The sequence below is a fragment of the Eulemur rufifrons genome, chromosome 14, assembly GCF_041146395.1.
Source record: "Eulemur rufifrons isolate Redbay chromosome 14, OSU_ERuf_1, whole genome shotgun sequence".
In the NCBI taxonomy this organism is placed as follows: Eukaryota; Metazoa; Chordata; class Mammalia; order Primates; family Lemuridae; genus Eulemur; species Eulemur rufifrons.
In genome coordinates, this window is record NC_090996.1 from 36135565 (window position 1) to 36157161 (window position 21597).

General features: G+C 65.9%; 4 protein-coding genes across 5 annotated transcripts; 2 read left to right on the plus strand and 2 right to left on the minus strand.

Annotated features, from left to right (window-relative positions):
- The first annotated feature begins 2743 nt into the window (after positions 1-2743).
- On the plus strand, positions 2744-11978 carry CIAO3 (cytosolic iron-sulfur assembly component 3). Its single transcript, XM_069487142.1, has 11 exons — positions 2744-2809; positions 4043-4138; positions 5823-5966; positions 6300-6432; positions 7791-7925; positions 8248-8366; positions 9063-9192; positions 9878-9950; positions 10265-10402; positions 10758-10915; positions 11077-11978. Exons 1-11 carry the CDS (start codon positions 2744-2746, stop codon positions 11313-11315), a joined length of 1431 nt encoding a protein of 476 aa, XP_069343243.1. The 3' UTR covers positions 11316-11978.
- Positions 11979-12040: 62 nt separating this feature from the next.
- On the minus strand, positions 12041-14688 carry HAGHL (hydroxyacylglutathione hydrolase like). Its single transcript, XM_069487143.1, has 8 exons — positions 14349-14688; positions 13921-13985; positions 13723-13840; positions 13534-13642; positions 13351-13454; positions 13107-13208; positions 12791-12870; positions 12041-12502 (listed from the first exon to the last, which is right to left on the minus strand). The coding sequence occupies exons 1-8, from the start codon at positions 14451-14453 to the stop codon at positions 12334-12336; spliced, it is 852 nt and encodes a 283-aa protein (XP_069343244.1). The 5' UTR covers positions 14454-14688; the 3' UTR covers positions 12041-12333.
- A 591-nt stretch (positions 14689-15279) lies between these two features.
- Positions 15280-19450, plus strand: CCDC78 (coiled-coil domain containing 78). Its single transcript, XM_069485722.1, has 11 exons — positions 15280-15707; positions 15900-16019; positions 16095-16181; positions 16321-16533; positions 16633-16820; positions 16946-17024; positions 17136-17261; positions 17523-17710; positions 18931-18997; positions 19078-19178; positions 19314-19450. Exons 1-11 carry the CDS (start codon positions 15441-15443, stop codon positions 19423-19425), a joined length of 1548 nt encoding a protein of 515 aa, XP_069341823.1. The 5' UTR covers positions 15280-15440; the 3' UTR covers positions 19426-19450.
- Positions 19451-19509: 59 nt separating this feature from the next.
- ANTKMT (adenine nucleotide translocase lysine methyltransferase) lies at positions 19510-21005 on the minus strand. 2 transcript variants are annotated; one of them, XM_069487145.1, is made up of 5 exons: positions 20743-21005; positions 20464-20568; positions 20200-20340; positions 19948-19998; positions 19510-19795 (listed from the first exon to the last, which is right to left on the minus strand). In XM_069487145.1, the coding sequence occupies exons 1-5, from the start codon at positions 20902-20904 to the stop codon at positions 19619-19621; spliced, it is 636 nt and encodes a 211-aa protein (XP_069343246.1). In that variant the 5' UTR covers positions 20905-21005; the 3' UTR covers positions 19510-19618. The 2 variants fall into 2 exon arrangements, with proteins under 2 accessions (XP_069343246.1, XP_069343247.1); XM_069487146.1 differs by lacking the exon at positions 19948-19998.
- Positions 21006-21597: the final 592 nt, after the last annotated feature.

Genomic DNA, 21597 nt, shown 5'->3' on the forward strand with positions numbered 1-21597 from the left:
GCCCCGTGGGCACCCCCGGAGCAGAGGCCTGGCCAGGCTCCCATTCCAGCCTGGGAAAGGGGTGCCCACACGTGGCCACAGCACCACGGCAACCCCAAGGTCCACGGCCTCAGCCTGTAAGCTCAGCCAGCCCTGGGGTCCTCCCTACCCCGCCCTGGATTCCCAGGGTCTGGCTCAGGGACCAGCATACGGGAAGCACACGGTAAATACCCGCTAATGATGATGATGAAACAGCTGGCAAAATATGAGAGCAGGGACAACAGAGGCGAGATGTTGGCATAAGAGCCAAGGGTCTCCAGGGACAGGGCTGAGAGTTAATGAAAGACACCCCCCCCCCAGGGGCTGAAAAGCCTCACGCCAGGCTCCTCCCAGAGCAGCAGGAGGAACCTGCTCCAGCAATATCATGTGTGCACACGCCTGTTGTGGGTGCGTGTGTGTGTGTGTGTGTGTGTGTGAGAGAGAGAGAGAGAGAGGGAGAAGACACTCCTGGTCACTATCTTCTGAACAGAAACTGGCCCTGCGGGTCACCCAGGTGCTCCTACAGGGAAGAAGCCTGGTGTCTGTTACAGCAGGGCCACCTAGGGACCACGTTGGGGCAGCTGAGCCACAGGCTTCTGGCCCCATCTCGCCCTTTTACTTATTTACTTCTTTGTTTTGAGATGGGGTCTCGCTGTGTTGCCCAGGTTGGACTCAAACTCCTGGGCTCAATCCATCCTCTGGCCTCAGCCCCTGAGTGGCTGGGACGACAGGCGCCACCACACCTGGCTCCACTACCATTTCTTGTAATCGTGTTATTGACATATAAATTCACACACCATACAACCCACCCATTTAAAGTATACAGTTTGATGAGTTTTGCTATATTTCATTATTAGTTTTTAAAACCTTGGTAAAATATATATATAACATAATTGCCATTGTAACCGTTTCTAAGTATCCAATTCAGAGCGTTAGTTACACTCACAGTGTTGTGCAACATCTATTTCCGAACCTTTTGCATCAGCCCAATCAGAAGTGCCCTCCCCCCAGCCCCTGGCAACCTCTGCGATACTCTCGTCTGTACGGATTTGCCTCTTCCGGACATTTCACGGAGGGGAATCTCACGGTATGTCACAGAGCGTCCTGTTTTCGAGGCCCATCTCCGTCGTAGCCTGGTCTGCGTGTCGTTCTGCTTCCTGGCTGAGTGCTGCTCCGTTGCGTGGACAGACCCCATCATTTTACCCCCCATCTGCTGAGGGACGTGGCTGTCCCCAACTTCTGACTGGCCCCCATCTTGCTCCACCTGTGTTTGCTCTTATAAACTTGGGTTTTGGGGGGAGAAAGACTGAAACCTGCCCAAGTATCTACACACCAAACTCCCACAGCACTGGGAGAACCCTCCCGCCCCACCCCAAACGGAGACCATCCTTCGCCTCCAGGCCCCAGCCGGAGCCCCCTCAACAAATGCTCCCCCGCACCCGCCTAACAGACCCTCCCCCCATCACAACAGCACTCCTCGCTCACACAGTTTTCATAAACCTACTCCACGCATTTCCAGGAAACTAAGTCTACTTTGGGTTTCACCTATTCCTAATAATCAGTGGGATTCCTCAGATTTCAGGCATCCCACCTTGGAGCTTGGTCAGGTGTCGCCAGGCCGGAGGGACGGTTGGGACCTGGAAACCCACCTGGCCCAGGTGCTGGGAAGCTCCCAGCGTTGAGGAAGAAAGTCCTGCGGGGCTGCAGTTGCCCAGGGAGGCCTCGCCAGCCAGTGGGCCTCGAGTTCCCAGGCCTGGTGGCAAAGCCCGCAGGTAGGCGCGGGAGGCACCAGGCAGAGTCAGGTGGGAGCTAGCTGTCGGAATCAGGACACAGAAAGGGGTTCTGCCAGAACCTTCCGGAGAGCAGGAGCCTCAGACACGTGAGCTCACCTCCAATAATCCGGGGCTGAGTCTGTGGCGGCTGGAAATACATCAGGTTTGATCTCTGGAGTTTTCTGGAAAATCCCCCCCAAAAACCTGGTCATTCAGTGTGACACTGGACATATAATTTACAACGGTTTAGAAATTGGGTCAGACTCGCAGCGGACCTGTTCCAGGTTATAAAATCTCCCAGGGAAATGAACTTTTTTCAGGCTCATCTCCAAAATAGCAGAGAAGGGGTCTGGCATGCCCTGGGCAGGGCTCCCCGGGATGGCCCCGAACCCCCAGGCCCCACTCCCCGGCCCTAACCCTTTCACTTTATCCGCTGCCTGAATTGCTTCGAGAGAACTGAGCGCCTACTGTGTGTCAGGCGCCGTTCGTGGACGAGCAAAGTAAAGCAAACTGCGGCCCCCGGCCCGCACCTGTCGGCAGGTAAGGTCTGGGCGGCTAAAAGAACGAGCGAGGACCTCTCCGCTTCTCTGTGAAGGCGCAGGGACTGGGGCCAGAGCTGCGCCGCCCTGCGCCGCTCCTCGTCCCGCCGCGCTCCAACCCGGCGCGGGGCCGCGGCAGGTGCGGCGGCAGGTGCGGCGGCAGGTGCGGCGGCAGGTGCGGCGGCAGGTGCGGCGGCAGGTGCAGCGCGCGGCTTGGCCCATGGGGGCGACACCGGCTCCAGAGCCGCTGCTCCGGGTGCGCCGGCAGAGGGCGCCCACCCTGGGGGCGCCCGGCTGGAAGTGAGGCGCGCATGCGCCTACTGCGACGCTTTCCGGCAGCGTGGCGGAACTAGTTCTCTGTTTCGCGCCGTTTGGCGACACCTGCGCGCGGCGCCCGGCGGCAGCGTGGCAGTCATGGCGTCGCCCTTCAGCGGGGCGCTGCAGCTGACGGACCTGGATGACTTCATCGGGCCGTCTCAGGTGGGCCGCTCGGGTGGGCGGGCGGCCGTGCGCGGGGAGGGGCCCGGCGTGGGCCGAGTGAGGCTGCGCTTGGTCCGCCCCTCGCGTGGTGGGAAGCCCGTCCCCGCCTCAGTTTCCTCCCCTGAGAAATGAAATCCAATCCCGGTCCCCGGCCGATGCCCTCGAGGCCACCAGCGACCCCCGCCTGGCCCGTTTTTTACCAACAGGGAAACTGAGGCCAGCGAGGGCTGTGCCGCCGACCCGCTTACTGCGCCCCGGGGTGTCGGGGCGGCCGCCGGGGAGGGTTCCGGGGTCGCAGTCTCGCGCCGCCCAGCCTAGCGGAGGCGAGCAGAGCCCGGGGACAGGCCGGGGCTGGCCTCCACCTCTGCCAGGCCTCAGGCCCCTCTCTGACCTCCCGTTTGTTCATCTGCATAAGCGGGGACGGTGGTGACCCCAGCTCAGCCTCGAGAGCAGGTGGGAGGGCGGCGGGGAGGAAGCGGGGCAGTGACTGCTCAGGGAACCCTGCGCTTGACGGCGCCCTGGGACCACACGGCGCCACTGCGTTGCAAATGAGGCCGGTGTCGCCCTTGTCGGGCGTGCTGTGGGTGCGCCTACCGCCTACCGGGGGCAGCAGCCCTGCGGGCCAGAGCTGGAAGGCCCGGAGTTGAGAGGAGAGAGGGCTGCCCCGCAGGCATGAGCTGGGGCAGGCCTCCTGCCAGGGCTGTCTGGAGCTGGCGGTTTCAGGGACGGCAGTGGCCTGGAGAGAGAACTTAAGGAGACTGGGAGAGAAATGAACTCTTTTCCGGGCGGTATGCAGGGAGGTGCCCTCCATCCAGGCTTTTCCAAGCAAAGCATTCGCCTTAGTAGCCAGCGCAACACTCTGGTCACGCCTCCTGTTTATGCTTAGGATGCAGGTTGGGCCTGGCGGTGTCTCGGCAGGTGTGTGGTTGGCAGGCACCATCAGCACTGGCCTTCATGCTAACTGGGACCTGCACAGCAAGTGGCCTTCAGTGGCAGCAGAATGTCAGAAACCTGTGCCCAGTTCGAGACGGGCTAAGCAGCCGGAGCTGGTGCCACTGCTTCTGTGGCAGGAGACGGTGGGACCAGCCTCCGTCTCCGAGTGCCTGGCTCGGGGCAGTACCTCCGTGCCACGTGGCTGGCCGCTGCGCAGCCAGGCTGCTTTCCTCGAAGGCCCACTTCCGTGGGAACCTCTGCCCACTCACAGCCCCTGGTCCGGGTCTCTTCCTGGTACAGGACTGCATCAAGCCCGTGAAGGTGGATAAGAAGCCAGGAAGCGGCGTGGCCAAGATCCACATCGAAGATGACGGCAGTTACTTCCAAGTTACCCAAGTAAGGCCCATGGACTTCGCCACAGCCCCTGCCTCGGCTGGTCGGAAACACGCTTTCTCTACTTCATCCGCTCACGAGGGCAGCGACCCTGCGGCTTTCCACATCTCACCCGTCCTTTGTCACTGGTCAAGTTCACCTACCACCAGGGAGGCCGGGGTTCAGGGTGCCTGGGGAGGGTGAAGGGGAGGCAGCCAGGCTGAACAGCAGCTCTTCTGCAGGACTGTGGATCCTGTCTGCTTCTAATTGTGCAAGGTTTTCCAGTTCAGACTTCTCCTTCTTAGATAACATCTATTTCCTCTAATTAAGTGATAATGAGATCCCGATGAGGCCGGGCGAGGTGGCACACACCTGTAATCCCAGCACTCTGGGAGGCTGAGGCGGGAGGATCGCTTGAGTCCAGGAGTCGGAGGCTGCAGTGAGCTAGGATGACGCCACTGCACTCCAGCCGGGTTGACAGAGTGAGACTGTCTCCAAAAATAAATAAATAAAAATTTTAAAAAGATCCTGATGAAACAGTGTTAAAATTCACCCCCAACAGTCTGCCATCTGGGCTCTAAAGAACATCGTCCCAGTCCCGATGCCCAGCTCACAGCAGGAGGCTGTGCCAGGGCCCCTTCTTGAGGAGGGAGGGACCGCAGGTGGCTCCTGGTGCGGAGGGCATGCAGATCTCTGTGAAGGACAAACAGCAGGTCGAGTGGCTGCAGGAAAAGAGCAGGAGTGTCACCCTACAGCACACTGTGGAGCCTGGTGCAGTTGGGACACCTGGCTCTCGTGAGGGGTCCTGTGGATGAAGGGACCCAGGGGAGCCGGTGGGCCCCGCTATCCAGCCATCCAGAATAGCAGCAGTTGACTTGAGGAGCTTATCAGCCTCCGGCTCAGCACAGAACTGCAGCTGGTGCCTCTGGGCCTTCAGGCAGCTCCAGCTGTAAACATACGGCTTGAGCTGAAATCGAGGCTTTGGAGCAATGCACAGGCCCGGCTGGGAACTAGGCAGAGGGCGCCTTGCTCCCGGGCCACATTCGAGGCCCCGCCTCACACATCCCTGTGTTTGCCAGGGGCTCGAGCTGGGATGGTTTTGCATCTAAGAAAAACCACTGAGGGTCATCCTGGCCCCACCTCCAGCACCAGGTCCTGCGTCGGTCTGGCAGAGTCCGAGGACCGTTGCTGCCCGTTTCGGCCCCTGCACCCTGGGCCAGGCTCCACATTTCCGCCCACTTCTCGCCTCTCATCTCCTGTGTCCCTCTGTCCTTTCTTCCTTCATCCACCCTCGGCTTCCCTCCTCCTCTGCCATCCCAAGCCTTGCCTTTGGCCCCGTCCTGCCCTCAGCTCTGTAGCGCAGCCGGGACCAGCAGCCCCCGGGACCCTGTGGGTGGCAAGTCAGCTGCTTCTCCGCTGATTGACAGCCTCGAGCCTCGCTTGCGTGGTTCTGATGCACTAACCCAGTTTGAACCTAAAAGTAGAATTTGATGGCCATGTGAAAATCTAGAATGTACATAAGGATTTTTGTAATAAATATTTAATTTTTAAAACACTGAGTAGCACATAAGCCCGGCCTGCCACCCTGTTGGCTGTCAGTGCTGTTACGAGCGAGAGAATAAGAGCCTCCGGTGGACCCCGCCATCGCGGGGCGCCATGTCCTGGCGCAGTGGGGCCCTCTGTGCACCGGCTTCTTGCTCCTTCGCAGGACGGCGGGACCCGGAGGCTGGAGAAGGCCAAGGTCTCGCTGAATGACTGCCTGGCGTGCAGCGGCTGCGTCACCTCGGCGGAGACCGTGCTCATCACTCAGCAGAGCCACGAGGAGCTGCGAAAGGCGCTGGACGCCAACAAGGTGAGGGGTGGTGGCCTCGGGGACTCCGCTTCAACCTGAAATCATCCCAGCAGCCTACGGCGTGCTTTGTCCAGGGCAGCTCGTGTCCTGAACCTGCTGATCCTCTGTCTTCAGGTGACGTGTGTGTTTCAGATCTTGCTGATGGGGTGTCGGTGAATTACTTGTCTCCAACATTCACAGTGTCAGGCCCTAAACTCTGGGTCCTAAGAGTAGGTGACCATGACACGCCTTGCTGGAGCTAGCGCAGCACGCAGAACCGACGGCATCTGGCCGCCTCGGCCGCGGGACCCTACACGGAGCCTGCGGAGTAAGCGGCGCCCCCTTGCCTTGCAGACGGCGGCCCCCGGGCAGCAGAAGCTGGTTGTCGTATCCGTCTCGCCGCAGTCCAGAGCGTCCCTGGCTGCGCGACTCCAGCTGAGTCCCACAGACACCGCCAAGAAACTAACCTGCTTCTTCAAAAAACTAGGTAGGCGAGGCACGGGGGTGAACACTGTGGCTCCCAAACAAGGGGACGTCTGCGCGAGTCGCGGCACTTCCAGCCTCCGAGGCTGCGGCTCGTCACTCAGTCCCAAGTTTAAACGCCACAGAAAGTCTTTGTTCTGCGCGTGACGCAGCTGAAGTTCCGGGTTGGTGTTTGTGCCTCTCGAGAGGAACCCATCCCAATTCTGACCTTGCACTTTCTCCGAGTCCAGGACCCGCCCGCTGCTCACACTGGTTTTGAGCCGGTGTCATTACGGCGGGTTTCCCAGGTCCGTGTTGGGTTCTGGCTCGGGTCAGGTTTGGTTGGCCGGGAGCTGGACTGGGGAGGGGTGTGGGTGTCGGAGAGCCCCCAGCTAGACTGGGGTCCCAGGGCCCGAGCGGCTGGCAGCCCCGTGCTGCGGGGAAACGCAGGGGAGCTGGACGCGGTGATGTCCGTGGACTTCCGCGGGAGACTGCTCTCGCCTGCAGGCGGCTCCAGCCTTGGTGGCCACCCATGACCAGGTCCCTCACACAGACGCCCTGTGGCTCTGCCTGGCCCGTGTGCGGTTCGTGCCGGCCTGACCACTGTCCGGCGCTGGGAGCCCGACCCGGCGTCCCGGGAAAACCCAGCCTGGGGCAGCCCCGGTTCTCAGACGGGAGGTGCAAACCTGGCACCGCCACAGCGGGGGACATGCTCAAACATGTCAACTTACAGATCCCAGGCAGGGAGGGCGGTCCCCGGTCTGCAGGTCACGAGAGGCCAGGACGGAGAGTCAGGAGAGAGGGGACCCGTGGGCCAGCACCTCTGCTGGGGCTCAGGGCATTATCCAAGCAGGTTTCCCGCGGGGAGTCGTAGTGGTGGCTTTGGAGCGAGCAGGCAGGAGTTCCGGGGGCTCCGCGGGGCAGCTGCGCGGTCCGTGTGGGCTGTGGGCACCGTGGGCCCAGCCCAGTGGGCTGCATCCAGCTGTCCCTCAGGGGGCCACCAGGGAGCAGCGTGCAGGGCAGGTGTCTGAGGACTGGGAGGAGGTGGAGAGGGAGACTGGGCCCTGCTCTGGTGTGGGAGTTAAACTTGCATCACGGTGGGCGCCCAGGCTGCGTAACAGCACGAGAACTCGCGCCACTGGGGCTGCCGCTCAGGGGCAGGATGCAGGTGCCACGCCCAGCAGGGGCGCTGACATTGTCCTTTTGGGCGATGCTTCCTGCAGCCGCCGTGGAAACAGCTGAGCTGCCGCTGGGAGGCCGAGCCCTGATCCCGGGGGCTGCTCAGCGGTGCTGCCCCCGCCGTGGCCAGCCCAGGACCCGAGCGCTGTGACGCTGGTCCTGGCCACGGCGCGTATGTGGGTTAAGTGGGCTCCCGCCTTCCAGGGGTGCACTTCGTCTTCGACACCGCCTTCTCGAGGAACTTCAGCCTCCTTGAGAGCCAGCGGGAGTTCGTGCGGCGATTCCGAGGACAGGCCGACTCCACGCAGGCCCTGCCCGTGCTGGCCTCCGCCTGCCCAGGTGTGCTCGCGGCCCCGCGGACGGAGTGACACTCAAGTTCAAGTGAACTGAAAACCCGACAGGATGCTGACGGCTCGGGGGGATTCCGGGAATGACGAGTGGGGGGAAGCGTGGGCCGGAACGTCAGCACAGGTGGCCTCTTCTGGAGGAGGAGCCGCCCTGGGGTCTCGGGAGTCACCTCCAGTCGCTCCAGTCCCCTGGAGCGTGGTGGCCGGCAGGCTAGAACAGGAGCGTTCTCGAACGCCATAGTGCTGTCCTGTGCGTGGGGTTCCACCCCCGACCGCCGTGCCCCGCCGAGTCCTTTGTGCCCCTGTCGCCTCAGGCTGGATCTGCTACGCTGAGAAGACCCACGGCAGCTTCATCATCCCCCACATCAGCACGGCCCGGTCCCCGCAGCAGGTCATGGGTGCCCTGGTCAAGGACTTCCTCGCCCAGCAGCAGGTGACAGCGCCAAGCCGCCCGGGCGCACGGCAGGCAGTGGCCGCAGGTGCATGTGCAGGCCACCCGCCGCGAGGCTGCAGGAGGCGCAGAGCCTTCGGCTGTGGCCGCGTGGCGATCACTCGGCGTCTCGTGGTGGCCGCTGTCTGGCACGCGTGGCCCTCAGTCCAGCACCGCCGGCCCCCTGCCGCCGAGGCCCCCCCCCCACTGGTCACCAGAGGGGGCCAGGCCTGGTGGGGAGCAGGAAGCCAAGGTCAGCCGGGTCTAGGGGGGCCGCCAAGCAGCCCCTCCCCAGGATTGAGCCTGAGGCCACCCAACCAGCAGGGGGCAGGAGGGAGGTGGCCCCGGTGGTGACGGACGCCTGTCCTGCACCACCTCCCTCCCTCTGGTGTGGCCGACTCCCCCCACCCGTCTCTGTGTCCACCGAGACCTGCGCTCTGCTGCTTGCCCCACAGCGGGGGGCACAGGCGCGCTGTGGCCGGGTCAGCGTCCCTCTCCTAGACCAGCCGGGGCCCGTGGAGTCCGTGGCACAGCACAGAGTCACCAGGGCGGGTGCCGGGGCGCGCTGGCTGCGAGGCTCGCGGTCATGTGCTGGGCGGTGGCATCCACGGCCATCCTGTGCCATGACCTCCCGCCCCACCGCTGGCTGCCGGCCACTGTGGTTCTGGGCTCGGGAATGACGGCTGCTCCTCCACGCAGCACCTGACCCCGGACAAGATCTACCACGTGACCGTGATGCCCTGCTACGACAAGAAGCTGGAAGCGTCCAGACCCGACTTTTTCAACCAGGAGCACCAGACGCGAGATGTAGACTGCGTCCTCACGACAGGTGTGGTCACGCCAGCCGCCCTGGCCCGCTCGCCCCCGGTCCGCACAGATGGCACCCGCCGGTCTCTCTGCTGGCACCTGACCCGCCTCGGGGACCTCCGGCTGGGTGGGCCCCCGCCCCTCCTCGTGCGCTCTGAACCGAGTCTGAGGGGAGATGGGTGAAGATTCTCCATCTGGCCCCTTGGCTCACGCGGGCCGCCCCAGTCCTGACTCAGGGAGCCTCACGGCCGCCCCTGTACTCACAAGACAGGCGGTTCCCTGGTGTGGCGGCACCTGCAGTCCAGCTATGGGGCAGGACAAGGCGGGAGGATTGCCTGAGCCCGGGAACTGGTGGCTGCGGTGAGCTGTGGTCCCCGCACTGTGCTCCACCCTGGGCGACAGAGCGAGACCCTGTGTCTAAAAACGCAGAATAAGCCGCCCAGGAGGCTGGACAGACGGGCACTGGAGGAACACGCGAGCCCGGCCCACCGTCGCGCTGCGCCTGGGTGGGCAGGAGGCGGCCCTCCGAGGGTGCCTGGCAGTGCAGTGGGTCTCACCCCTGTGGCTGGGTCCGTCCTCCCACCACACGTCCGGGGTGGGCGCTGGGGGCCTGGGGCCAGGTTGCAGAGGACTGGGGTGGTCCTCCGGGGTCCGTGTGTACCCGGATCCCGGCTCAAGAGTGTGCTGTGGTGTCCGTGTCATCGCAGGGGAGGTGTTCAAGCTGCTGGAAGAAGAAGGCGTCTCGCTGTCGGAGCTGGAGCCGGCCCCCCTGGACAGCCTGTGAGTCACCGCCGCGCGCTGGGGAGGGTGGGACGTCGGGCACCGAGAGCCTTTGCTATGGCGGCAAATGCTGCCCGTGGGGGTGGGGCAGCCCCCCCTCCCGTGCCCCCCCACGGCCCATCTTGGAGTCCCCATTAGTGGCTGAATTCACGGTGGCCCGTGGACAGTTGCTGATGGTCATCAGAGCCTTGTGCAGGTCTGAGCTCACCGGGCGCAGCGGCGGGACGTCTGTGTCAGACACACCGCAGACCCCCGAGGGCATGGGGAGCCGTTCTCGTGCCCTGCGCTGCGCTGAGGCCCTGCCCCTCGCCCAGGCCCAGCGGCGTGTCTGCGGAGGAGCCCACCAGCCACCAGGGCGGGGGCTCGGGCGGCTACCTGGAGCACGTGTTCCGGCACGCGGCTCGAGAGCTCTTTGGAATCCACGTGGCTGAGGTCACCTACAGACCCCTGAGGTCAGTGGATGGGCCCGAGTGGCAGGGCAGGGCGGCCACCAGGCCCCAGTGTTTCCTGAGGCCACCACCTCGGCCCTGCGTCCTCTCGCTGGGTGGGCCGCGTGGAGGGTGGCGCCCGGGGTGTGGGTGGGCAGGGCACCTGCACGGCGCACACGCCACGCCACGTCCCTAGACAGGGGCTGGGGCTCGTAGCCGCCCTGGGGGAGGAGGGATCCCCATCTTACAGATAGGGAGACTGAGGCAGGCGAGAGCACCTGCTGGACTGGAGGAGCTGAGAGAGTGAAAACAGGGGAGGGGACCAGGTGTCTGGGTCCCCCTCTCGGGCGCTGGGTGACAAGCCCGGTCGGTGCCCCAGGAACAAGGACTTCCAGGAGGTGACCCTGGAGCAGGGGGGCCAGGTGCTGCTGCGCTTCGCCGCCGCGTACGGGCTCCGCAACATCCAGAGCCTGGTGCAGAAGCTCAAGCGTGGCCGCTGCCCCTTCCACTACGTGGAGGTCATGGCCTGCCCCGCAGGTAACCCCGGCGCATGGGCCACGGGGCCCCTGTCAGGACCAGAGCTATAGGCCGCGTCCGCCAGGCGGGAGGGACAGATGGGACGCCGGGGCTCCCGGGCAGGCGGGAGGCTTGGGTGGGTGTGTGCTGACACCGGGCGTCCCCTGCCCGCCCTGCCACAGGCTGCCTGAATGGCGGAGGCCAGCTCAAGGCCCCGGACACGCCGGGCAGGGAGCTTCTGCAGCAGGTGGAGCGACTGTACGGCCTAGTCAGGACAGAGGCGCCCGAGGACGCGCCTGGGGTGCGGGAGCTGTACGGGCGCTGGCTGCAGGGCGAGGCCTCCGAGCGGGCCGGCCGCCTGCTGCACACGCAGTACCACGCCGTGGAGAAGGCCAGCTCCGGCCTCAGCATCCGGTGGTAGGAGGCCGTGAGGGTCTGCTGGAGCCCACCTGCAGCCAGCCAGGACTCCCAGGAAGGCTCACGGGGTGCCCGGCACCAAGGTGACATGCTACAAGGCCCCGGCGTCCTCCCACCAAATTTGGAGTGAGCTGCAGAATGTCCTGGAACCACATGGGAGGGGGAAGCTGTCTGCACCCAGGATGGCGGTCAGGGCCCGCAGTGGTCACTGCCACCACTGGCCCAGCTCCTCTGGGGCTCCCCGCTGGCTCTGCCAGAGTGGGGCAGGGAGGCCAAGGAAGCTGAAGGTTCTGTGAGGTTACGGAGCCTCTGCCAGCAGCCCAGGGCCCACGGCACTGCCCCTGTGCCTCTGGGTCACGGTGACCAAAGTGTGGGGGGGCAGAGCACAGTGGGCACCTCACACCTGACTGCTGGAGTCACCCCCAAAGTCACAGTGCAGAGGGTGGGAAACGGGGTGGGACCTGCCTGGCAGGAAAGGGTCCCCCGAAACCAGGTGTCCACTGTTAGGAAGCCATGGCCCCCAGGGTGAGAGCGCATCTGTTTTCTCGGCCGGGGCTGCTCTCGAAGCAGTGGGCGTCCGCTGGTGCTGGGCGTCCCCAGCTGTCTTCGTCCCCTGGCTGGGTTCCCGCCAGGCCTGTGTCCCACGGAGCTCCACGGCTAATAAAGGCACCCCCTCCTAAAACACGTCGCGCACCTCCGAACGCAGCTCTCTCGCAGCATCCGCCGGCATCGAGAAAGGATCTCAAAGCTTTATTCACAGTTCAGAAACCTGGTGCTCCCATCAGGCTGCGTCCTGGACACCCGGGCCCGCGGCCCACGTGGCCCCTACGGGGAGGCCCCGCGTGTCCACCCCGGGGAGTGCCAGAGGCAAAGCGCCTGTGTGCTGACCCTCCGAGGCTGGCAGCCAGCGGGGCAGGGCCTCGGAGGAAGGTGAGAGGTGGCCCTCTCAGGGGTCCAGTCAGCCGGAGGCCACAGGAGGGACGTAGCTGTGGACACTGGCCCCACGAGGCTCCATGCGTGGCTCACTTCTGCGGGGCCGCACTCAGCAGCCCCCACTGCAGTGCGAGGAGGGCCCGTGCCTGCGGCTGCAGCGGCTCGGCTGCCCGCTCAAAGCGCGCCCGCTCCCTGCACAGCGCCTCCAGGACCTCGGCTGGGACGGCCTTGCCCGTGAACTTGCGCACCGGCTCCTCTCTGCGGGGGAGGGGCGCAGTGGGGAATGGCGCCGGTGGACTGCCCGTGCCAGGGAAGGCAGAGCCAGGGGTGGAGGGTGCCAGGATAGCTCTGGCGGGAGGGCGCTTAATGAGCAGCTTTCCCCAGTGCCAGGGACACTTGGCCCAATAAATCATCCCCAGACACCTTCCTAAGTAACTAAATGACTGCCAAGGAGGCCCCAAGGAGGCAGGGTACTGGGCCTCTGAGGCTGCAGGCCTGGCTCAGACCCTGCCCCAGGACGGCCCCCAGGACAACAGCCACACTCACGCCACCCTCAGGAAGGGGTTGTAGAGCAGCTCCTCGCCCAGAGTGGATGGTACCGTGGGCACGTCATCCTCGTCCCTTTTCTGGAATGACCACAGGCCCTTGTCACAACCCGGCCTTATCTCACAGCCCCAGGCAGCCTGGCTCTGGTCACCAGGGGAGCTGCAGCAGGACAGTGCCCCCCAGGCCTGATCCAGGTCTGGTCACCCGAGGACAGACATAGGTGACTCCCCTGTGGTGTCTCACCTGGGTCTTGATATCCAAACCCCAGGAGGAAGACACCTGTCCCCCCCATTAGGAAGGGAAGGGGTGGCTGTACCTTGGCCCAGCACAGCTTGGCTCTCACGTGGTCATTGCAGGGCTCCACTTTCTGTGCAAACTCGAGGTTGCTCAGGGTGTGTTCGTGGCCACAGAATACCTTCTGGAGGAAGAAGGTGCTCAGTGGGTGCACAGGGCAGCCCCAGCAGAGGTGGGGGACATCGCTCTCTCTGGCCTGGCCCCTGTCCCGCCCAGGTCCAGCTCAGCTGGCTAGCACTCGTCCTGCAAACAGGGGGGACCCTCACCGTCTCCGGGGGCAGCGTGCCCAGGGTCTCAGCCAGGCTCTGGTACATCTGCAGTGCGGTGCCCTCCAGGCACCAGCCGCAGCCGGCCACCGACAGCGCGTCCCCTGGGGGAGGAGGGCGGGTCAGAAAAAATGGGGCGGAGCCAGAGAGAGGTGGGGTGGGCGAGCTCTGGGCTGCGGGTACCCGAGAACAGGGCAGGTGGGTCCGGGCATTCGTCCTCCCACAGGAAGTAGCTCATGTGGCCGGAGGTGTGGCCGGGCGTCTGGAGGCAGCGCACGTGGATGGCCCCAAACTGCGGCGGAGGGGCAGGCGGACCTGTGAGACTGGGAGGGCCAGGGCGCCCGCCCCGCCCCGTCCGGGCCGCGCACTCACCCGCAGCTCCTCGTCGTGCGCCAGCCTGCGCGTCAGCGCGCAGATGCGCTCGTCGGCGCCCATCACCGCCAGCCCCGGCCGCAGCCGCGCCAGCTCCGCGTTTCCCCGCGCGTGGTCCCTGCGGGGCGGAAGCGGAGTCGCGTCTGGGTCGGGAGGGAGCGCCGTCCTCGCACCTCGGCCCGCCCCGCCTGCGCTCACCAGTGGTGGTGGGTGGTCAGCACGGTGGTTAGAGACACCCCTTCCCGGCCCACAATCTCCAGCAGCTGAAAGGGACGGGAGTTATGACGACACCAACGGTCTGGGTGGGCCAGCCCCCTCCCCACTGGGGCGCTGGGTCCGGTGTGCCCAGCTCCCAAGACGGGCCGGGACCCAGGGCAGCGTGGGTGCCGGGGAGCAGAGAGCCAATTACTGAGCGCCCAGCGTGTGTCCGGACAGTTAGGCGCCAGAGCATGGCCGAGAGGCGGCCCAAACTTCAGGGGAGTCCCAAGACAACCGAGGAACCCTCAACGCCAATAGCGACCAGAGATCAGAAGTACCCGCCAGGGTGGTCAGGGGAGCCTCTCGGAGGCTGCACAAGGCTGCCTGGGCCTGCAGTGGTCTCCCTGCCGCCCACGGTGTGCCCTCACCCTCTTGGGCACGGCCACGTCCACGGCCACCGCCTCCCGCGTGTGCTCCTCGATGACGAGGTACATGTAGTTGTCCTCAAGCACGGGGATGACCTTGACCTTCATGGTCGCAGAACTCAGCCACCCCGCGCCTCCTCCAAAAGAGGCCCCCCAGCCCACTGAACCCCTTCTTCAGGGCGGGGGCTCCTGTCGCCACACCCTAGGAAGGGCTGCGCGAGGCGGGCTCAGCACCCCCACACACTGGGGGCCAAAGAAGGAGCCCCGCTCCCCGCCCCAGGAGCTTCCCGGAGCGCCCGTGCGGATTCCACGCTCCAGGCCCCGGTTAGCCCCGCCCCCGGCCCCGCCCCGCAGCCCCGTTCAGCCCCGCCCGCCCTCCGGCTCCGCCCCCAGCCCCGCGGGCCACGCCTTCCCCGAGCCCCGCCCCGCCGCGGCCCGGCCCGACCTGGACCGCCCGGCTGCCCCGCAGCCCCCTCACCCGCACGGCTGCGCCCACCGCCTGGAGGACGGACAGGCGGAGGCGGGCCTTGCGCCGCCGGTTACGGGCCTGCTCGGAGCGCGGCGTCGGCCCGGCCACTGCCAACGGCCCCCGCCCGCGGACGCGCCCCGCCCCGCCCGGCCGGAACCTGCGCGCAGCTGGACCTGACGCGCGGCCGAGGGAGCGCGCGTGCGCCGAGGGAGTGCGCGTGCCCGGTGGGGCGCCGCGCGCACATCCGATCCTGCCGCGCCTGGCGCTGGGGCACCTCCTCCGGGAAGCCCTCCTGGCGCCCGGGCTGACCGAGTCGTCCCCTGTGTCCCCCGTCCCCTCATGGGGACGTCTGCACCCACTTTCTCAGGCTGGGGGTGGGGAGACCTGTCCAGTTTGTTCACCTGCCCGTCCCGGGGCAGAGCCAGCGCCAGGAAGTACATGGAAGGTGTCTAAAAAGTGTGCGGACAACAGTGACCGCAGCCGCAGCTCCATTCCGCGCGTGCCGTCCCACCCCACCCCAGGCTGGGCGCTGTCATGCACCCCTGGTTCCATCTGCTCCAGGATAAGTGCAGGGGTTGCGCGCTGCGTTTCCCAGACGAGGTGGGGGGCGAGGGTGCACAAAAAGGATGGGTCGCCCTAGATGGAAGGAGCTGAGAGCCCCCCCCACCTCCACTGACCGGACCTGCCCATGTGGGTGGGGCCCTGGGAGTCTCCTGGGACCCACAGCGGCCTTGGCAACGCAAGCCACCCAGGCTTGTCGCAGCAACAGCCACCAGCCCAGGCTGAGATTCAGGCAGCACCGGGCGTGGAGCTGGCCAGAATTCCTTTTGCCAATGGAGCATGCAGCAGCCACAGGCCCCAGGCTAGGGGCTCCAAGGCGGCCCACCGAGAACGTGAGTCCTCCAGGCTGCTGCTCCTGCCCCTGCCGTGGAGTCAGGGGCCAAGAGGGGTGCAGGCCCCTGCATCCAGGGTCTGATCCTGGCCAGGGGAGGGGCTCCCCAGGTCAGCCAGGCTGGGGGAGGGCTGGTGACTCCATGGGAGTGGGGTCGCAGCCCAGGCCTGGGACCCACCTGGGGCGTCCCCAGGTTGTGCCACGAGCCGAGGACTGGATGCGAGGAGTTCCTAGGGGTCCCCCAGCATGGGCCACCAGCCTTGAGACAGAGCTTCTGTCAGATCTAGAGTTGAGTGAGGAGCAGCGGCTGCAGGTGGGTGTGGGGTCCCGGTGTGCTGGTGGGAGGGAGGCGCCCACAGATGTCACCTCTTACCGTGGCCACCCACAGATCTCCAAGGAGCTGGTTGACATCCAGATCACGACCCATCGCCTGCGAGAGCAGCACGAGGCTGAACTCTTCCAGCTAAAGAGCGAGGTGAGCAGTCACGTGGCCACCCCAGTGCATGAGGGGCAGAGGAGCGTGGCCAGGACACGTGCTGTGCATGAGCGTGGGCTTCAGCCTGTCCCACGTGTGCTGGCAGACAGGTGCGTCTGCTTGAGCTGTTGTCCCGCAGGTCCTTCGGCTGGAGGGCCGGGTGCTAGAGCTGGAGCTGCACGGAGATGGTGCCAGCCAGGCGTGTGCAGCCCCAGCAGAGGCTGACCCAGGGCACCGGCAAGCACCAGCCCGAGAGCTCAGGCGCAAACCCCAGGGCCCTGGACGCCCTGACCGCCACAGACTCCAGGTCACCATGAGCACATGGAGGGCAGGGCTGGGTGGGCTGGGTGGAGCCAGGTGAGAACCTCAGCAGAAGGCACTGTGCGGCTGGGACTGGCTCCTCCACCCTCAGGCGTCCCTTCCCTCCCTTCTGACCCCAGAGGGTGAGTAGCAGAAGCTGGGGAACAGTGTGAGCATGCAGCCCCCTAGCCCGGGGGGGGAGGGACCTGGAGCTTGGGGTCTCATCCGGCCAGCCCTTGTGTGCCCACAGCTGCCAGGAGGCCAGGAGCAGGGGCAGGGAGAAGTGGAGTGGGCGCTGGAGCGTCGCAAGGCCCAACAGCAGGCGCTGGAGACACGAGTGTGAGTGGCTGACTCACCTGTGACATGGAGGGCCCAGCAGGGCACCGTGCTCGCAGCAGCTGTTGCCAAGGGGTAGAGGGAACCCTTCCCTGTGGGCCCGGCTGAGCCGCACACCGTGTCCGCAGGGCAGCCCTGAGCCGGCAGCTGCAGGAAGCCCAAGAGGAGGCCCGGACAGCTGGGCAGCGACTGGCTGCACAAGCTGTGGTGAGACCCTGCCCTACCTGCTTCGAGATCAGGCATCTGGCACACAGGGGCCCTACAAGCTCAGTAAGGTCCACTCCTCAGAACACAGGCTGAGGGCGGCCTCCGCCCCAGGTGCTGTCCACCTGCCAGGGCCAGCTCCGCCAGGCTGAGGCCGAGAATTCCCAGCTGCAGCTGCAGCTCAGAAAGCTGAACGAGGAGTACGCCTTCCGGCTGCAGCGCTGCGCCCGGGAGGCGGTGGTGAGCGCTGGGCGTGTGGCCCTGTGTGTGGCAGGAGGCCGCTGAGTCCTCAGGAGCCCAAGCCTGGCCTGGGTGTGCTGGACAACTTTAAGGAGACCCCGTGGGCCTGCGGAGGGGGCGAGGGCACGGGTTTGAAGGGATGGGGGTGGGCCCGACCAAGCCCCGCCCTGCCCAAGCCCATCACAGCCCCGCTCCAGCCTTGGCCCCGCCCCCAACCGTGGCCCCGCCCCAGCGCTGCCCCCGCCCCGCCTTCTCCTCCAGGGGTTTGCCAACGGCGCCTGCCAGGCACCTGCAGCCACAGCCCTTCGGACATTCCTGGAGGCCACCCTGGAGAACATTCGGGCAGCGCACCGCTGCCGTGAGCAACAGCTGGCCCGGGCCGCTCGCGCCTACCGCAAGCGCCTGGCAGATCTGAGCCACAGGCATGAGGAAGTGCTGGCCACCCACAGGTGGGCCCAGCCTTGACATGGGCACCTGGGGTGGGGTGGCCCCACATGACCCAGAGTGTGGCTTAGTGGGGAGCAGGAGCAGCCCCACAGAGGTGAACCCTGACGGGCCACCCAGGACACCCAAGGCTATCTCTGATGCAGCCACCGCGGGTCCGGAGCCACTGCTCCTGGTCGCCAAGCTCAGCCACCTGCGGGAGGGTCAAGTGAGGCTGGATATGAACCTCCAGAAGCTCCAGGCCCAGGTGCCCCCTCCCTGCCGCCCCTCAGTGGCCTTGGGGCGTGCAAAAAGCCCCAGAACTCATCCCAGTCCTGTCCCAAGGTCGGCAAAGCCCCGGCCCAGGGCCTCTAATTGGCCTGCCCTGTTCAGCTGACTGAGGAATCCCTGCCACAGACCGTACAGCACCGTAGGCGTGGGATGCCGCTTCCGCCCCCACAGAAGGGACCTGGTGAAACCTCCTAGGGGGGCCGTCGGCACCAGTGAGAGCCCTCACGCAGGTGTGAGGGAGACCTGAGGGGCAGCAGAGAGCAGAACACCAGGCTCCGGCTTTCCGTTTCTTCCACCAACCGTGGCTGCGGGGCGGGGTGGGGCTCTGGTCACAGCCTGGCCTGGATTCAGGTCTCTCATTTGGCACGAGGGACACTGAAAATTGCAGAAAAGTGAAGTGGCTGCCATGCCGAGCGCCTGGTGGGTGGAGGGGATCTGCCGGGAGTGAGGCTGCCCTGGAATGGGAGGGTCGAGGAACACCTGCCCCAGGGAGGGATGCTTCTGCTGAGACCTGGAGCACCCAGGGATGAAGACTGGGTAGGAGCGGTTGCCTGGCAACCTAGGTGGCCCTGGCCTCTGGGCCTCCATATTCCCAAGTGTATCATGGGCCCAGCTCCCAAAGGAGCACCTCCCAGCATTTGGTGAGATAAACACCCCGGGGGGTTAGCACCCCTATTGGCACTGGGGTCACTGTCTGAGCTGGCCTTATGGCTTAGCCCTCCAAGCAGCCCATGGGCCCTCTGGGCCTGGGCTGCCCCATCCCCCATGCACCAATGGCTTCAAGACCTGGGCAGGGGTCATAGTGGCAGGGTGGGCCCACAGTGTCCCAGCTCACTCCCAGCAGGTACCACCAAGAGGCTCTGGGTCCCTTGACTCAAGCAGGATCACTGATCAGCTCCTGCACTGACATGCCCAGTGCTCAAAGCCATCCCGCCTTCTCCCACGCTCTTCACAGGGTCCTGGACACTGCTTCCTGGGCCCAGATCCACCAGCAGCTCCAAAACTTCTCCCACAGCACCCAGGTAGTGGGCAGGGCCTGGCCGGGGCCCCTCTGCACACTGTGTCCTGGCTCATGACTTACACACCCCCTGCCCCACGTCAGGCAGAGCTGGAAAAGGAGCGGGCACAGCTGCTGGTCCGGGCCATAGTAGCTGAAGAGCAACTTTCTGAGCTACAGGAGTATGTGGACCAGCACCTGGGCAGGTAGGCTCTCAGGAAGGTGAGCTGGGTGTGACCTGAGGGTCCTGGTCTGGGTGGGAAGATGATGGCTGTCCCAGGCACTAGAAGCAGACCCGTCCATGGCCAGGAAGGTGACTTAAGTCTGATCCCTCCGAGCAGGTACAAGCAGGAAATCCTGAGGCTGAGGGAGCTGATGAGTACAAGGGACCCCTGGAAAGCAGGGGCCATGCCCCCAGCCAAGCCCCACCATCCACGGACGAGCAGCCACTAGCCAGCCTTCCCAGGAGCACAGAGCACACTGCTGTGCAGCCAGCGTGGAGCCCACCCCACCAGCCCTCTGCTAAACAAGTCAGGGTGGAATCCACTGAGTCTTTATTGCATCTGAAGAGTTAGCCAGCCTGAGAAACGGGGGCCCTGGGGACCGAGGTGGAACTGGGGACTGGGGCAGCCTTGATGGGCACCCCCTAAGAGGAGACAGCCTTCCCAGCCAGCCCACCACCACGGACATCATAGGCCCAGACGCGGTCCAGGCCCTCACCCACCACAGCCACAGGCTGCCAGGTGGGGAGGGGGAAGCGTCCAGATACCACCCGGGCGCCTGGGGGCAGCTCTGCCTGCAGCTTGTCCTCCAGCAGTGGGAGCTGTGGGAGAGAGCAGCAGGGTAGAGGGGCCGGGGACAGACAGAAAACAGCTGTCCATACCCAGCCGTCCAGGCCTAGCACCCACACTGGGCTGGTCCCCGGGCCTCAGCAGCAGCACACTTCCCAGTGGAGCTAGCAAACCCCAGACCTACCACGCTGGGGGCCAGGAACACAGACACGTTGCGGCAGTCCCTCAGGCTCACCTGCAGGGAGAAGGGGTCACCTCAGCAGGGAATGGGGCCCCAGCTGGGGAGAACTGGTGGGCATGGGTTCTGTAGCTTCTGAGTCCCAGCCCACCCAGGTTTCAAGGGGCCCTTGGGCTGCCAGCAGGGTGGCCAAACCAGATCCCTAGCATGGAAATCAGGTATGGAGTCTGCAGGGGTCCAGGAAACTCCCCAGGTTACCTTCCAGAGGTCCTCCCGGCGGTAGCAGACACTGCCAGCGCAGCCGGCCCTCCAGGCGTGCAGCCGCGCCAGCGCCACCAGCCATGGGTTTAGCTCATAGCCCACAGCCGGGCGGAGACCACACCTGTGGGCTGCCAGGACCTGTGGGCACCAAGAGCGTGGGGAGCAGTATGTGGGGGTGGGCACCCGTGGGAGGAGGCAGCGAAGACAGAGACAGACAGAGACACACGCACACGCACACGCACACGCACACGCGCGCCTTACGATCCTGCCGTCGCCGGAGCCCAGATCCACCGTTTTCCCAGGGCGGCCTCGCAGCAGCGACAACACATGCTCCACCTGCCGCGCGCTCGCGCCAACGTAGGGCACCTGGGCAAGGAGGTGGGCGGGCAGGGAAGGCTGTCTGCTCTTGGGGGTGTCCACTGGCCGCTCCTGCCCCTCCTAGAGTCGGTCCCGAATCTCCTGGGACGGGGGCTCCTTTCTCAGCGGACTTTCCTGCCGAGGCGGAGCAGGTCCCAACCCGCCGCCCCTCCCGGCCCGCACCTGCAGCCGCAGCGGCACGCGGCGGAAGCCGGGCTGCAGGACCAGCGCCCACACCGCGTAGGCCGCCAGGCCCGAGCCCGCCGCCAGCTGCAGCAGCTCCAGCGGGCCCGGCCGCCGGTCGCGCAGCTCAGTCAGCGCCTCGGCCGGGTCGTCCTGTTCCATGATGCGGGGCGCGCGGCTCGGGGTCGCCCGCCCCAGGGCCCCTCCCCCGCTCGGGTCCGAGACCCTCACGCCCTGGCCCGGAGCGGGGCCCGCGGTCCCCTCCCGCCCGGTGCCCCGTCCCGCGCCGCCTGGGGGTCGCGGCGAGACGCCGGAAGTGGCCGGTCCGTCGCGCGTTCCGCTCCGCCCCGGCCCCGGGCCCCTCCCGCAGGTTCCGAGGGAGCCGCGGCCCGGCCGGCTCCGCCCCACCTTCTGCCCGGAGCCCGCGACGGTCGGCTCCGTCGGCCCCCTGTGCGGACGGACCGTTACTTTGGGCCTGTTCTGGGCGCCAGGGACCCCTGGGAGGGGACAGCGGGCCCTGCCCTCGGGGAGCGCGCGTCCCGGCGCAGGGAGACGGGACACCCGCGACGGCCTCACGGGCTGCAACCCGAGGGAACGGGGCTGCGAGCCCACGGCCTGGCTCGGGGGTGGGGTCCCGGCCGCAGAGTCCTGGTCCCAGAACCAGCCGGAGGCTCGTGCGGTGCGGCTGGGGCCCAGGGAGCCCGGTCGAGCGCGGTAAGAAAGGCGCTCGCCAGGGCCGGGTCCCAGCCAACCCCACGACTCTGCCCGGGGAGACCGGCGGGGCCTCCACTGACCACGACGCCTCCGCAGCCGCCAGACCCGGGAGGACGTCCCTCCGGTTCCCTCCCACAGCTG